Source organism: Peromyscus californicus, unplaced genomic scaffold (genome assembly GCF_007827085.1).
Source record: "Peromyscus californicus insignis strain IS unplaced genomic scaffold, ASM782708v3 Scaffold_1__1_contigs__length_55948999, whole genome shotgun sequence".
NCBI classification, from domain to species: Eukaryota; Metazoa; Chordata; class Mammalia; order Rodentia; family Cricetidae; genus Peromyscus; species Peromyscus californicus.
In genome coordinates, this window is record NW_026294492.1 from 25,751,782 (window position 1) to 25,769,479 (window position 17,698).

Sequence of the window (17,698 nt, forward strand, 5' to 3'; positions counted from 1 at the left end):
TTGCTAATAAACTGAGGATTCTGGGAAGGCACAAACTAATTCTGAGGATGAAACTTGGCTTAATGATTAAATGTCTCTGTGTACAAACAGGAATTGTTAATAAATAAAAGGAGCCACTGACCCAACCAGTGAAGCAGATAAAACGATTTTAAGATTTTAATCAATGAAAGCAAATGCAATGGAAAATAAAGTAAAATGAGAAACAAGTCTTTGAACCCGAAGTGTATTCGTAATGTGGAAGCTTTATGCTATGTTGGGAAACTTGGAATAATTTGACATCTAAGTTTTCTCAGGATAAGGGTCAGAGGATTAATACCACATTGGAGATTAAGAAACCCAACTTTGCTCAGAAAAATGACAACTGTCAATCATACTAGGGCTGTACAGTGAATGGGAATTCCTGGGAAACCCTTTGAGACACATTTGAAGTAAGATGTTTTTAGAGGCAAACAACAGTTGTAGGTTGTGCATCGGTCATAGAGCATGGCTTCTTGACATCTCTCTTAGTTGCTCAATGCCTTGCTGGTTAGATCAGAGAGAAGGCTAGTGAGGTTCGCATATGTTGCCCTCCTCCCGTCCTCAGAGGCCTGTGGTTCAGGTGGTGAGGAACAATTGTGCCACGTTTTAGTAATTACAAATTCTTGTACATTGCTAGCTGTCCAGCAGAACACACTAAGGCTGGGCCGATGCAGGTGAAGCAGGACAGAATTCACAAATTAGGACAGACCCATATAGTAGCTGTATTAGTTACTTTCTGCCTTGTTGGGACAAATACAACCAGAGAGAGGGGGGGGGGAAGAGCCTATTTTGACTCATAGTTTGATGGGGAGTCATGATGGTAGGAACTCAAGATGGCTGCCATACTGTATCCACAGTGAGGAAGTGGGGTGGGGTGGGCGAATGCTGGCACATGGCTTGCTTTCCCCTTTCTGTGCAGGTTGGCAGTTAGAATGTGGGTCTTTCCACCTCAGTTAACCTAATCTTGAAAATCTCTCATACACACACATTGCCAAGAGGTTTGTCACTGAGGTGAAGCTAGAGCGTGTCAAATTGACAGGCAAGATAAATCATTACGGTCCACAAGCAGAAACCAGGTGGAAGGCCAACCCTGTTTCTATTGGGAATGTCCACGTCATAGATGAAGCCCTGTTTTACTGTGGTCCTGTCACTTCATATACATGACATTTCCAAGAATACTAATGCTTGGTAGTATTCCTTTACAATGTTACATTCTTTCCCAGCCAGTTGCTCTATCTTTTGTCAAGGCTCTTTTTTTTTTTTTCTTCTGGAGTTATTTATTTTTCAATTGATGTTTGGCTAGTATTTAAAAATGGATTTCACTGTGACGTTTTCATACACTATTGCCACATCTCACTCTTACCTTCTGCTCCCTTCCCCTACTCCCTTTCCTCTGCTTCTTCCCCAGAATATTGCTCCCTACTGCTCCATGTCACATATAGTCTAGTACCTTCTTCCTCCCCTCATCTTTAGATCACTCCCATCCTCCCATCTCTACATCGTGTCCTAAATATACATTCTTATGTGCATGGACATATACATACATATATACAGAGGAAGAGAGAAAGAGAGAAAATGTGTGATATTTGTTTGGAATTTTTTGAGACAGGGTTTCACTATGTATCTACACAGATGGAACTCATGGCCCTCCTGTCTCGGCCTCCCCAAGTGCTGGGATTACAGGTATGTGCCTGGCTCCCTGAAAGCATTTTTATTAAATCCTCCAATACCACTTTCTCTCCCAGTCTGTCATTATCATCGTATGTCACCCTAGTACCATCTTTCATGGTTTCCGGGTTACTCTGAAAAATAGGTCAGTCTTACTTAACACAACTCTTTGACCTTATAATTCAAGTTCTAAAGAAAGCATATGCTTCTGTTGCCTTCTGTAACTGCCAGGATTTCTATTTGTTTATTCCTGATAGTTTTATTTCTGTCTTTCATACAGTGCAGTGGGCCCCCACAGACTCCAGTAGCTATTACTATGTTCTTTACATTCTGCCTTTCATCTTCAACTCCAGGTTGTTATGTTGTCTTTATGCTATATGCAGAGTGTTTGGATGAGATACTGGGGAGCTGTAAGTTGCTTTTGTAATCATTTGACTTACACAGTCCAACCTACTGACTTGGTAAAGTTTTTAGTGCCTAGCCAAAGTACTGTCAATTGTTGACAATAACTCCAGAACACATGGTAGGGATTACCATGTTCTTCTGTGCGGGAGTCTCGTTCTAAAAACCAGTTGTCATCACATATGTTAACAGATATCGATGAATGTCAACAAGGGAACCTATGCATGAATGGGCAGTGCAAAAATACCGACGGCTCCTTCCGGTGCACCTGTGGACAGGGCTATCAGCTGTCAGCCGCTAAAGACCAATGTGAAGGTAGGTGTGCGCCATCATGAACGACTGAGACTAGGGTGTGTGACACAGACCAAGTCATTCGAGCGTCCAAAACCCAGGTACTTTTACATAAGTCAGACAAGTCAATAAAATCAAATGCAGTGAGTTAAAGTAGAAAAATAGGACCTTGGTGACCGGGGGCTAAGCATCATATTAAGGAGGAAAACTGTCTTTGTAATGCTTTACTACATAAAGTAACTTCCATTTGAACGTTTAAATTAAGGTTGAGGTTTTATGTACTGTGATTCCACAATGAGAAAGTCAGTAGATTGGCCTGGTATTACACTATAGAACGTTAGTAATTTCAGTGTATATTTAGCCTCCTTTTTTTTTTTTTGCCAATTTTGGTACACTGAAATAGTTTGCTTCTTATTCTCAGAGGTGAAGACTATTTCATAAGCAAAACCATTCACGGACAGCGTTATGAAAGCAAGAGTATCTGATGGTGATTACAAAAGCATCTTCCATTATTATTATTTGTCACCTCCCCAGGCATCCCCTTCTAGAACATCAAATACCTGACTAACCTAGGAGGGAGCAGTGATGGGGTAAATGCCGGCACATTCGTGTACACGGATAAGTTAAACAACTTGCTCTAGAATCCCTCTTAACATGCTTACCTTTATAATCCCTAACCCCATTTATCTACCAATGAGTGGATACAAAATCTGCACATGATATAACCAGGCTACCACATTCAGAGTCCTTTGGCAAAGCCTGTCAGGTGTCATTCAGTGATGAATAGGATATAGCCAGAATCACCCATTTACCAGATTATCAACAGGGAAAAACCCACTTTAGTTGCCAAATGCTGTGATAGTCTAGCCGAAGATATGACTGCCACAGTGTGGGAGAAAAAAATGAGCCAGATTCCTTGTGGGAGCTGATACATGTGTTATATCTTATAGAAACGCTGGCAGGAAAAGAGAAATGCTTTCTAATGTTTAAAAAAAAAAAGATCCTTCAACAAGTAGTGTGAACTGAATGTGTACCCCACAACAAGGTGTTATCTGAGGCATCCTAAAGAATGTGGTAAATATGACTTCTGCCCCCAGGAAGTCTGTTATTTCAGTGTAACCATGAGGGTACAGTATTTGGGTTCATACAGTGTATTCTGTGTCACTATGTGTGGATACAATACATGACAGGTGAGTGCCTGAACTCAGGATCATGTGACTGAGACAAATGATACTCAAGTTGAGGATGTATATCTCCAGCAGAAGTGAGTGAGTGGCAATGTGGGATGTCAAGTGAGATGAGAAATGGGGGAGGGGCTATTCGATTTGGCCAGAATGTCATTGTTTTTAGGGAGATAGAGAGCAAATGAGAATGGATGGATAGATGGATGGATGGAGGAAGGAATGTAGCCCAGTTTCTCAGAGCCCAATAAGTAAATGACAAAGAAATGAGGATGTGTATGTTGTGCTACTTAAAAACAAAGGTTGACAACAGAGTGGTTTTAAATAAAGCTTTATTTTTACTAATTTGTAGTAGGCTGAATTTGGCCTGTATACTACAATTTGAGGACCTTTGCTTTAGGCTATTATAAGCCTGTGTGCTTTCAAAGCAAGTGTTAAAATTGAATATATCAAAATGAGGTTCACAAATTACAGTAAGCTATTTGCTACCCATATTTAAATAGTTAAACTTACACATGCAGATGGTTTGCATTTTTAAGTTTATTATAATTTTCCCTATTATAGTTACCCTTTTTTTTCAGCTTAGCATACAACACTTACTGAAAGGTTTTGCTCAGTTATAAATCAGAAATTGCTCTATCTTTTCTGATGCAAATGATGGATTCCAGTTTCTCTGTGCTGTTTTGCTCACAGATATTGACGAATGCCAGCACCATCACCTCTGCTCTCATGGGCAATGCAGGAACACAGAAGGCTCCTTCCAGTGTGTGTGTAACCGGGGTTACAGAGCGTCTGTGCTTGGAGACCACTGTGAGGGTGAGCATCACCTCCTACCTCAGGACCAGAACACGCTGTGATGATCTGAGGCAATCTGGGGTCTTCCCACCTGCTGTGCAGGAGCTCAACCTTTGCCTTCGTAATTGAGGGTTGGCTTCCTGCAAAGTGTTCTTTTCCACTGACAAAGAAGAGAGGAGATTGCAAGTTTCCTTTGTACCAGTGATGGATGGCTTAATCTGGGCGCATGGTTCTGAACTGTAAAACCTCACTTATACAAAACTGTCTTCCAAATGGCCCAAACAAGCAAACACAGCTTAACTTTTCATACCAGCTGCTGGCTTTAAAGAGCTGAGATTTTCTGTATGAAACCCTTCTACAAGACACCACACACATCTAGCACCGGGCAGTTGACTGTGGCTTAGAACCTGTAGGAGGTGTTCAGGGCTCCTGGCCAGGTCATCCATGAGAGTATTTTCTCCTGGCAAGGTCTTTGTCTCTCTCTTACCACCAACTCATCACTCACGAACGTTCTGTGTGTTCAGGGCCCATCCAAGGAACACTTGTGTCCAGCTTACCCGCCTCTTTGATGCCTTTGTAACCCGTCAGTCCTGAAACCAGACGCATGAACATCTGGGCTGGGTTTCACATGCAGCATCAGTGTATCAGAGTGAGAGGTGATGTTAATTTTCTCGTTGCTGCAATCAAAATACCAGACAAGAAGAAATCTAAGGGTGGAAGGCTTTATTTCGGTCCATATTTTGAATATACAGTCTGCCGTGATGGAGAAGGCACGGCAGCCAGAGCTGTTTGAGGCAGAAACAGCAGGAGGCGAAGGCTGGTTGCTCAGATGCTTGAGGACCAATAGGCAGAGACAAAATAGAGAGTAGATTTGGAATCATCCCCTAGTGACCATTTCCTCCAATTCTCTAGAGGTTCCTTGAAGTTCCACAGCCTCCAAAGACACCACCTCTTGCTAAAAACCAAGTGTTCCAACTTACGAGCCTATGTGGGAGATTACACAGACAGACGGTCACAGGGTCCAAGCTCTACCATTGTCTTAGTCAGTGTTCCCTTGCTGTGAAGAGACACCATGACCACGGCAACTCTTAAAAAGAAAGCATTTAATTGGGACTGGCTTACAGTTTCAGAGGTTTAGTCCACTGTCATTGTGGTGGGGAACATGACGGCATGCAGGCAGACATGGTGCTGGAGAAGTAGCTGAGAGTTCTACATCTGGTTCTGCGGGCAGCAGGAAGATAGAGACAGTGGGATTGACTTGGGCCCTTGAAACCTCAAAGTCTACCCCCAATGACACACTTCTAGGAGCATAAAATGACCCAGTTCTTTTGAAGGGGCAATTTGGGTCTTATTTCAAAGGCTTTAAAATGCGTATTGTCTGTGTACCAGTAAGTCAGTTTTTAGGATTTTTACCCTTAAGATAATAGTATTTCTCAAGGTTTAATAACCTGAACAAAATGCCATCATCAGCGTTTCTACTGAAAAATGGACAAGGAGTCAAACAAGTTCTGAACTGGATGATACCTGAAAAAATTGTACTTGGGGAACTTCAATGTATGGGTTAATGATTTGACATGATAGCATCAAAGGAAGAGGGAGCAGTTGGGTTGGAGGGAGCGCTGTGTTGTGAAGGACCTGCTATGGAAGGTGCTCTTAGGAAGTCAGTAAGTAGCAAGGCCTATGATGATATTTTATTTGTGCTGAAATATAATTTTATTTGTATGTTAATAAAGTTGCCTGGAGATCAGAAGTCACAGCAAGCCATAAGCAAAGTCAGGCAGTGGTAGCACATGCCCTTAATCTGATCACATGGCAGGCAGAGTCTCTGTGTGTTCAAGGACACAGCCAGCATGGTGACACACGCCTTTAATTCCAGTACCAACCATAGAGACCTGGAGTTCTGTATAGACAGGCAGTGATGAGGAAGTCATGTGGTTGGGTTTAGACCCAATGAGAAGGTAGAACAGAAAGGCAATAAAAAGACAGGACACAGGAAGAAGGTCTCTCTCTCAAGAGAAGGATGGCAGCAAGCGGTAAGCTAAAGGCTCTGATCTCCTGGGCAACTTTATTGACATAAAAATAAAATCACATTTCAGCACAAATAAAATATCACCATAAAGGCCCATACAAACACATGGAAAACCTAAACTGACCATCACTGACTCTTCTGACTTGCTTCTTGGCCAAGCCACAAGGGTCACTAGGCCATGCCTGTATTTTTTAAGCTTTTTATGGATATGGTTGTTTGTCTGTGTGTATGTCTGTGCACCGTGTGTGCGCAGTGCTTATGGAAGCCAGAAGAGAGCATCAGATCCCCTGGGACTGGAGTTATAGACAGTTGTGAGTAGCCGTATAGGTGAAGGATTCACACCTAAGTCCCCTGGAAGAGCAGCCATTGATCTATCTCTTCAGCCCCAACCATGCCTGAAATTTTGATTCACCAGAATTTATTATTATTCACCAGAATTTATTATTATTATTGTTATTATTAATTATTACTATTATTTTGAGTTTTAGAGACAGGGTTTCTCTGTGTATCCTTGGCTGTCATAGAACTCACTCTGTAGACCAGGCTGGCCTGGAACTCACAGAGATCCACCTACCTCTGCCTCCCAACTGCTGGGATTAAAGCCATGCACACCACTGCCCAGCAAGAGAGTATTTTCTTTTATTCTGGCTTTTTAAAAAGTGTATAGGTATGTCATCAGAAGGCCCTAAAAATGTTTTCATTCTAAAAACATTCATTACATGACAAGCCAAACAAAAACCTTTGGCCAACTTACTCTCTATTATTAATATATATGTTTATAAGATATAATTACGTTTCACAAGAAAATTTCCTTTGGATGTGTAATGAAGCTCATTTCTCTGAAAGTCAGGATTAATTTCCCCAGGGTTTAGGTTATAAATAGGACTGGAGTCCATCCAGCTAATTCAGAGATAGCTCTCTTTGAAATTACATTAGCACTTCAGCCTGCTAATTCCCAACTAGTCCTGTTTCCGTTCCTCACTGGTGGAGTGTTTTTTGCCATAATTAACTGTCTATGAATGTTCACATACCTCTCACAGCTGTGGGAGAAAGAACCCTCCTTCTTGTTAGACTTTATATTTACATATGTAATTTTTTTCTTAACTTCAGTGGAGACCTGGTCCTCACGCGCTGTTTTCCTGTGGGCCCTCTGAGAGTCAGAAACTCAAGTGTTGGCCCACAGCTGTGTGCAGCATGCTCACCACGATGCTGGTGACCTCCTTGTCCCAGTTCTTAGAGATCTCAGGTCCTTCAGGATACAAACGGCTCTGCCTCCCGACCTGCTAAGCTCTTCTGGTACTAACCTTCATCCCACACCTACCTGATCCTGTTCTCTACCTGCATTGATGTTGTTTTCTGTAGGCTCCTGCAAAGTCTCAGAAGATGACCTGGGAAGGGTCATCCTGAAGCCCTTATCTCTTTGTGGTTGATACGTCAACAAAAAAACAGTGAGAAGTCATAGTTTTTTTTTTTCTTTTCAGGTCAGAATCATTCATTTATGTATTTGTTCATTACATTCCTTTCGTGTTGAATTTGTAGGAGCCTATATTGTAGGTACAGGGCATATATAAAAGCTGGTGATCTTTGCTCTCATGGAACTACCTTCATTCTCGTAAGGAAGTTAACAATGGGTGTGATAAATAAGCAAAAGGCAGAGCTAGTTAAATGGCAAGAACTTGTAAAGTGGGATATGTGGTGGAGTTCCAAAGATGGATGACTTTAAATAAAGGAAATAGTGGTTTCCTTAAGTCATCGACTTGTGAATATTTATGAGAAGAACATTGCATTCAAAGTAATAGCAGGTGTTGAAGCCCCAAGGAGCAGACTCCGTGGAGATTAGGAGTTCCACATGACATGTTCGGTTTTCTATCCCAGAGTAACTGTTTAAGTATGGAGAGCAAATCAATTCGATGCTAGTATCTATAATTGAGGGGCGAGCCCTGGGCTGTAAGCCATCAGCACACACGTAGTGTTTAAAGCTGTGAGACTGAGTGGGATCGCTCCAGAGGAGGTATTTCTGGAAAAGAGAAGAGCTCCTAGGCCTTCCAACACATAGAAACGGGTAGGAACCAGCAGAGGGTACTGAGGAAGTGACATGTGAAGGAAGAGAGCTAGACTCCAAACAAAGAGAAAGCGTCAAGGGGAGGAGACAATTATGAACTGTGCCAAACACGACTCCTGGGCAAAGCAGACCAAAAATGGACCTGTTATTGAACAATGCAGAGGTGGTGGGGAAAGTGACCTGATTGCACCGTTACTTTCTGGGAAATGTGTTCCTTAATTCTTAGGAAGACTCTCCATTCACACCACCCCATGGGAGACAGTCCCAGGTTGAGCACTCTTGATGTCCAAGCTGTTCTTGGAGGGAGGCGGGATCCCACTGTTTGCTCAAGCTCATTAGGCAACACAAGCTGCCCTCAAATGTGTCATCCTCCTGCCTTAGCTTCCAGAGTGGGCTGTCAAGCATGCACCACCGTGCATGGTTCTCACTCTGATAAGTTTTGTTCAAGATTGTTGTGGATGTTGCAAACATGAATAAAAATACATATCAACCTTGACTATATCATAACTTAAGAGGTTTGAAATCTATACGTTATTTTACAAACACTTAAAACAGTGCTATCTTTTCCTCTCAAATTTTGAGATATGAATGAAAATAAGATTATTAAATATCGCTGTTCACAGACTTCTTTGTGCTGACGCAGATTGCTGGGTCACGTGGTATTGCTTATTGTTGCTCTTTACATTCTCTGGATATGACTCATTTTCAAGTTGAGATTTTTTTTCTTTAATTTAATGCTGATGATCAAATAAATTTCATCTCACTTTGTTACCTTCTTTTCCTAAGGAGCAAAGAAGGGAAAGTTGATTTAAAAACCAGCTCTCCCAACATCTGCCCATTAGAAAAGCGGTGGAGTTAGCCAGATACATATGGAAAAATTAAATGTCTCTTCCACTGCCAGTAGGAAACTAGAGTGTGAAATGATACAGCCATTTTAGGAAGCAATTTCTAAAAACATTAAGCATAAATCTACTCTAAGATTTAACTATTGTAAACCCCAGTAATTTATCCAAAGATTATGAAAGTACATGTTCGCATGAAGACATACCCATGCATGTTCATCTGAAGTAGACAAAATGGCGATGGCCCAAGTACTCATTAAAAAAATGAAGGGGCAAGCAGACTTACATTCATATAATGAAATACTACTTGGCAAAGAAGAGGAGTGAGCTCTAAGATACAATCAGTACTTTGGATGAGTCTCCGAAACCCTGTGAACTGGTGATGCCAAAGACACAAAGGGATCCTGCTTGGGAGTGGGTGGGTAGGGGTGGAACCATGGTGGTGGTTGTAGGGTGTATATGTCAGTGTTTTGGTGCACTGAGCTGGACTCTCAAAATAGTTGTATTTATCCTAAGTTATACTTCAAAGAAGATGATGGGAAAAGACTTTCAAAAAAACCAACAATGCAGTTGCATTGAAATGGCATGTCATGCACGTTTTACATTTTACAGTAGCTGTATTTGGAACATTGCCAATGTGCGTGAACACTCACTCATCATCACTTGGTCTTGACAAGATGAGACGATAAGCTTCCCTTCTCCCTTTTTTGTATAGCAGCCCCTTAGTTACTTAATTTGATTCAATGAGAAAACTTTAATTCAGTATCCTCATCCTTGAACCAGACAGTGGAAAGTGTCGGGTCGGGGGAGGTGCGGGATTCGCTTCCACCTTGAAATTCTCCTTTGCGTTAGCAGCCATCAGAATTGCCGTGAACGCCAAATTCCGAGGAGACAAAGGACATATTGTTCCTCGGTTTTTCTTGAACACTAATTATTTAAACCTTGCACAGACGCAGCAGAGGAAGGGCTTGTGGAGTGTGTTAGGAGTAATGATCTCTGACTAGGAGTCGCTGTGGCAATAAACAGCCCCGGAAACATCTGCCTGATGTGAGCCTCTGCATCACTGAAACCATCTCACATCATCATGGTCAGAGCTCAGGGTTGGTTGGTTGTGGAACACTTGTAGTTGGACATATGCTTTATATGTAGTTGCTGAAAATCTAGACAGTCTGTTTATGAGAGTCGCTAAGACTTAACGAGGACTCTGCACCAGTTGATTCCATGAGCAAAGCTCCCCCATTCACATTCTATTGCCAAGACTTTAAGTAAATTCTTTCTGTTAGGAAGACCTTTGTTGATCCTTGTATCTTTTCTCTAAACTCATTTTGCCTCTAAATTTAGCAACATTCTTTTGTCAGGTAATTGTATTTTATAATGATTCGTATGTTAATTTGGAGGGACCTATAACACAATTTAATGACTTATGTGTTTATTTTTTATTAATACAATGGCATTTGGAGTTCTGGTTTTAATAACATTTCTCTTTGGTGTGGGGACTCTTGCCAAGTACTTTCAAACCGGATCTTATACATAGATCAAGGAGCTTAAGTATGCTTAAGATATACTTAGCAACATGTGCTTTAAAAAAATGTATTCTCTCTTATCACGAAGAACACCAACAAGTAAATTATTGTTTAATAAAAAATCATGACTCTTCCTCTTCCAATTAATTGTACTTGATGTTTACAACTTCCATATAGCACTCAGGAGTCTGGAACAGGACAATTGTGAGTTCCAGGCCAATCCAGGCTACATAGTGAGACGCTGTCTCAAACATATCATTTTTGTGTTTATTCAAAGCTTAAAATCTTTTTGGATGGCCTTTGCACTCAGGGGCCTGAGGCAGGACCATCAACAGTTTTGGAATGGGTTACATAACAGACTAGACTCTCATTAAAATAGCAAAATGACAATTAAGCTAAAAATTATTTTAAAATGTTTCATTGAAAAAAAAAAAAAACTCCAAACCCTTCTGTTTGAAATCATGCACTGTAAACACAATGCCTATTTATGTGAATTTTGTATATATACACATAGCATGTATAATCTTCCTTATATTGTTTGCTTACTCCTAACTTGCACACTGGCTTTCAGATATCAACGAATGCTTAGAAGATAGTAGTGTCTGCCAGGGAGGAGACTGCATCAATACTGCGGGGTCCTATGACTGCACATGCCCAGATGGATTCCAGCTGAATGACAATAAAGGATGTCAAGGTACGTTGCTCTTTCCCTCTTATTACGTACATAGTTGCTCAGTTCTGCGGGACTTCCTGACAGAATCTTGCTTTAGTCATGCATAGTGGATGGCATTTTGCATGATGAAAGTGTTTCTGAGGTCTCTGTCAAGCCTAGGGATGTCTTGCTTTGAACCACACTGTATTAAACAAAGCTTGCACGTGTCATAAGCCACATTCTCGTTTTGTATGATTCTGAGGTCACTTGTGCTTTGCTGGGCCTTGTGGGTACTTGATTCAAAATTATTGGTCAGCTTGTTTGTGACTATCATGAATGTATTTCATTTTGCCTCAGAGGTAATATTTGTCCTTTTTATGATGCCTATTTTTGTCCAGTACCTACCATTTCTTTCTCTCTTCAAAAAAAACAAAAACAAAAAACAAACAAAAACAAAAAACAAAAAAACACCTCATTAATGATTTGGTTAAAATAAGGAAGAGCAGGAATTCATATTTCTCAAAGTGCTTATCAACATTTATTCTTCCAGACAACAATACTGTTGACACAGGGTGGTAATAAAGACACAGTAATTACAACACAAGTACAAATATGCACCATCACAGCAAACTTAAATCACTGTTGGTGCCTCTTTCAATTTTTCCAGCAAGATGAAAGGTAGCTTTTCTTATATCCCATTTGTGTGGGAATAACTGAGCTTCGAAGAAGCTAAGGAACATGCTCTTTCCTCTCTAGTAAGGAGCTGGGATTTGAACCTATACTCAAAGAAGACGGTGATATTAAATGATTCTTCTATAGGAAAGCATAGTTGGCTTTTTTTTTTTTTGACTTTGTGGTAGGTCCTGTGTCCAAAGCTGCACCTTACTGCTGCCACGGATTTACCTGCACTTGCCAGTCTTAACTTTGCGGTGCTGGTGACATTGCTCAGTGGTAGAGCACTTGCCTTGTATGGGAGAGGCCTTGGGGGAGGGAAAAAGAGTGAGTGAATGAATGAATGAATGAAAAAACGCCTGAATGATGAACAGATTTATGCCTATTTTTCCCACTGAAAGCATATACTTATATTTATGTATGTTTATTTCTGATTCATGAATAAGTGTTTTATGTTCCTCTGCCATTAGAGAATTGTGCATAATATTCAAAATATTAACAAATAAGATAACGTATATGAATCTTCTTATTGTTAGTATTACCACTGATTGCCACAAATGACCTCTTCTCTGGTATGTTCCAGACAACCCATATCCTTGACCAAGACGGTGCCTTTTCTCTGAGATATGGTACTAGAGTAATATGAGGCTTTATCTGTATGTCTCTAGCCATATTCCCCCATGAGTCATTGAGCTGTGAAAGACATGGATGGACCTTTGCCTCAAGGTCTTTTAGAATTAATTCCCTCCTTGGTCCCCAAACCTAAATATACTCCATGTACTTCATTTGATAGTAGGTATTTCTTTGCTGTCATAATGCAATAAGTGAAATTGGGTTTTTAAGTTTTCCACTGTAGAAATTAAATGTGCTCAGACTTGATGCTGTAGAGAGGGAACATTTGAATTGTATGTTTCTGTCAAAATATTTTCATTTTAGTACTTTAAACAAAATTAATCTTGATTTATATAAAAATGCCAGGAGATGAAAAAAAACTCAAAAACCTAAGAAATTTGAATCCTGATCTTTATTATAGGATTTTTTTTGGCTGAAAAGTGATATTTTCTTTTCTAATTTCTTTTGGCTAAATAGAGGCAAAACCAGGTCTCAGTACAAGTGGCCCAAAAGCTCATAGTGAACATTTTATCATTTAACTTCTAGAGTCAAATCCCCCAGAACTCACCCAGTCATCTGACTCATTAATTGCACCATGTTCTCTCAATACATAAAATCCCTGTCTGTGGTCTGAGATCAACTTTCAAAGATGTGACTGCTCCAAAAGTGTGGAGGTTAATGACTGTCAATCATTAGTAAATTGACTCTGTTCTGTGTTGCATTCTTTTCTCATAGTAAATGAATGTGTCAGCTTGAAAAATTTGAGTTCAAATATGTGATAAGCATTTCTCTGGTGTGTGTGTGTGTGTGTGTGTGTGTGTGTGTGTGTGTACACGCCCACATGTGGAAGTCAGAAGATGACTTGCAGGAGTCGCTTCCATTTTTCCACCGCGTGAGACCCGGAGATCTAGCTCAGGTCATCAGGTTTGGCAGCAAGGGCCTTCTCCCTGGCATTTCCGAAGCAGGTCCTATGTGCTGTTTAAAGATTATCTGTGTTATTGCTCTTTTTCTCCTGTTAGGCTGTATACACACACACACACACACACACACACACACACACACACACACACGCACACACACGCATGCGTCCTCGCCTCCCTTATATGATCTCTTTAGCCATTGCCAGGCAGCTTTGTGATCATTTACTCTGCCTACACTTCTCTAACCCCATGATTATATTGGTGCTCTGTTGAGAGATGCGGGTTTCAGAGTTTGTCCTGATGCTGAAAATGTAATGGATGGCAATGTTACTACCCAGGCGCCATTGTTGAGAAACTATGTGATCGGCCTGCACTTAGGCAGCCTTACCTAGTGTTCTGAAGTTAAGACATTTTAGGGCAGAAGTGTGCTTCAGATTTCTCTTTGTCCCACACAACTAATGGTGATGTGCAGACAGTATGGAAATTCCCTGTTAATGGTCTCTTCAGGAATGTGGCAGGGTACGCTAGAGATTCAGAACACACTTCAGTTTCACGTTTTGACTTACACATGCCAAACTGTGAATTTCTATGGCATTCCGGACCCGTGAAAGAAATCCAACTTAAATATAGTCTGGCTTTCAGCTCAGAGTTACTAGCAGCATAGCTCAGAAATGAACGCTTCAATAAGTACAATCCAAATTGAACGCACATGTTTCTCTAGCTTCGGATATTCGCGGTGTTCTTTTTTAGCAGTTTCCTGGAAGAAAGTCTGGGAATTCGCCTGCAGTTCCTGTCGTCAAACTTTTTAGACAGTTCTTATGAACCAATGACTTCTTTGAAAACAAAATCTTTGTGTACAGTGTTTACCACACAAAGCTGCAAAGTGTCAGTAGCTTTGAAAGAGCTTCATGGAGCCACAGAGTAAAAAGCAGAAAGGAAGTCTTAGGGAGCCCTTAGAGCATGACGGATGAGCTTGTGTATGATATTGATGCTCTGGCCAGCCGAGCTCCTTGGCCAGATGGAGGTGAAGAACAGAAGTCTGGAAGGTTAGGATCCAGATTGCCGATGTAATGGATTATCAGCAGGTAGGGAAGAAACAGAAGAACCAAAGGCTTTATCGAAAACAAGACTGTGAAATCATACCGAGAAATAGGCGAGTAGAGAATGAGCATCATGTCCTTCAAAGACAGGAAAATGGTATGAGGAAAATATAACTGATTTCTGCCAATTTTCTTTTTATTTTATGTTGGCTTTGAAAGTTTGCATACAGAGTAATGGGTTTCATCGTGGAGTTTTCCAACACTCCCTCTTTCCCGCTCCCGCCTCCAGTGCGTCCCTTCTGCTTTCAGGTCACATGCCTTCAATTATGCTTATTTTTCTGCTCCTCCTCAGATCTTTCTCCCCTCCCATGGCCCCTTTCTGGTTTCATGACTTACACGCCCCCCCCCCCAGCATGTACATGTGTACACATATACACAAGTCAAGGTCTAGAGTCCCCATATGAGAACAAGCATGCTGTATTTGTCTTTCCGAGTCTGGCTTATTTCCCTGAGCATAATGATTTCCAGTTCCATTCATTCCCCTGCAAATGCCATGATTTCACTTTTCTTTATGGCTGAATAAATTTCTACTGTATTTATATATACCATATTTTTTTAGCCATTCATCTATTGATGGATGTCTAGGCTGGTTCTATTTCCTACCCATTAGGTTCTATTTCCTACCCATTGTGAACAATGTGGCAATAAATATGAATATGCAAGTATCTCTGGAGTGTATTGACTTGAGTCCTTTGGGTAGATACCCAGGAGTGGTATACCTGGGTCACATGATACATCTATTTTTCAATATTTTAGAAATCTCTAGGTTGATTTCCATAGTAACTGCATCAGCTACATTTCCACTAGCACTGAATAAAGGCTCCTCTTACTTTTTTTCCCCCCTGAGACAGGGTTTCTCTATGTAACAGCCATGGCTGTCCGGGAACTCACTCTGTAGACCAGGCTGGAATTGAACTCACAGAGATCCACCTACCTCTGCCTCCTGAGTGCTGGAGTTAAAGGCATGCTCTACCAGCACTGGCAAGGTTCCTCTTTCTCCAAATAGGTCCTCAGCAGTATTCATTGTCGCTTGTTATCTTGACGACAGCCTGTCTGACAAAAGTGAGATGGAACCTCAAGGCAATTTAATTTGCACTTTCCTCGTGGACTACTTTTCCGAGTGTTTATTGTCCATCTGTGTTTCCTCTTTGGAGAATTGACTATTCAGTTCATTAGCCCACTTGTTGATTGGAAGATTTGTTTACTTCATGTTTAATTTTTGTAGCTCTTTATATATTCTAGGTGTAAAGTTCCTGTGTGAAATATAGTTGAAAAGACTTTCTCCCATTCTGCATGTGTCTCTCTTCTGCTGACTGTTCCTTTTGGTGGTCTGTTGTTTCCTTTCTTTGTTTCAGCAGTGGAAAAGCCAAGTAATCTAAGTTCTGTGGCCAGGGAGGGATGTAGCATTCGGGGCTAATAAAGAAAAGCCATAAGTCAGAAGATGTTAGAGGTTACTCTACACAGGGATTAGCAGGACCATCAGAAGATGTTAGAAGTTATTCTACTCAGGGACCATCAGAAGAGCCTCCTGAAGAACTGTACGCACAGAAAGTGGTTGCTTTCTAAGGAGAAGAGTGGGGTTGTAGCTCAGCATGTTCTAAAATCTACTAGGAAGAACTCAGGTCTGGACTTTGTTAAGCTACATGTACGGTCTCCTTATTCTGCTGTGAGCTTCCTATTTGCCAGGGATCTGTCCCATTCATCCACTTGTAGAGAGCATTCAGAAAACACCGGAACTGAAATAAAGATGAACTTCTAAGAAGAAATATTGAGGACCTCTTTAGTAAACGACAAGAGAGACCCTAAGGAATTCCAGGAAGATAGAAGGTGACCTGCTTGCACAGTGCTGAAGACATGGGGCTATTTTATTTTTTCAGTCATCAATTACCTAAAAGAACCCAAACCAATCACCGTTCCATTCATAGAGTAGTGATATGGCCAGAAATTTTGTGGCGGATACTTACAACATTATTGATATACAGCACAAAGGGTAAGGAACTCACGGTTTACACACCCTGATTTTCTCAAGGAGCAAACAGAGTCATGAGGGCCACAGATAAGTGTGAACCAGCCAGGCCAATGCCGTGCACAGGCCACTGCGTGTGTCCGCACCACTGTGACGAGATAATCTGCCTCTGGCCTTCCTGTGCTGTCGTTACCGAGGGCACCGTTAGCCGATATGATTAGAAAGGGTTTGAAGGGACATTTTGTTTTCTAACTCCACGTGTTGATAGTACTTAGAGTGCCTCTGTCACCCTGGCCTGGGAAGCAAATGTACACTGAGGACAAACAGAACCTAAGATGCTCACCCTTTGCCCATGGCATCAGCTGTGTACAAACCATAATAGCAGCCACTTCTGAACCTCTAGAAGTGTGTTAAGTATTACACTAGACACTTTGCCCTCGCTAATTTCATCCTCATAAAGTCAGGCAGTTCATAACTTCTCTGGTCTTCTTTTCCTCTTCTTTTTTTCCATTACTCATTTTCAGTGAAATATAAATTGGAATTTATTTCTAATATACCCAGCCGATATTTACGGAGTGGCATTTATGAGCTAAATACTATGTACAAGGCATGCCTGGCCTTGCCCTGAGGAAGTCCACCTCCTGGGAGGGGAGAAGCAGGTGTGAGGGACTTCAGTAAAGTTGCTCTGGGCTGGTGAGAGAGGACAGGGAAGAGACAGCATTCTCATTGATGACTGTTTCTCAGGTTGTTTAGTAATATTCCTCAAGGCTCTGCTATGTCTAAAGCAGGCCAACTCTGGATTAAACCTTGGAGATGACTATTTTTATAGGTTGACATGGTTGACCAGTCACTGTCACGTGGGTCACCCTATGTCCTCTGCCCCTTCTGGCAGTTCGACTTGTCTTGTGGTCTCTAATGTGGACAGTTGGGTCACAAAAGAAAAGGCTACCCCTTTCAAAAATTGA

The 17,698-nt window shown here is 41.2% G+C and overlaps 1 protein-coding gene across 7 annotated transcripts in view; it reads left to right on the forward strand.

Moving 5' to 3' along the window:
• Ltbp1 (latent transforming growth factor beta binding protein 1) overlaps positions 1–17,698 on the forward strand; it is a 396,032-nt gene that overhangs the window by 308,408 nt on the left and 69,926 nt on the right. For all 7 annotated transcript variants that reach the window (XM_052746278.1, XM_052746279.1, XM_052746281.1 and 4 more), the window contains 3 exons: positions 2,281–2,403; positions 4,254–4,376; positions 11,383–11,505. In XM_052746278.1, coding sequence (XP_052602238.1) covers positions 2,281–2,403; positions 4,254–4,376; positions 11,383–11,505 — 369 coding nt within the window. The remainder of the gene's footprint in view (positions 1–2,280; positions 2,404–4,253; positions 4,377–11,382; positions 11,506–17,698) is intronic.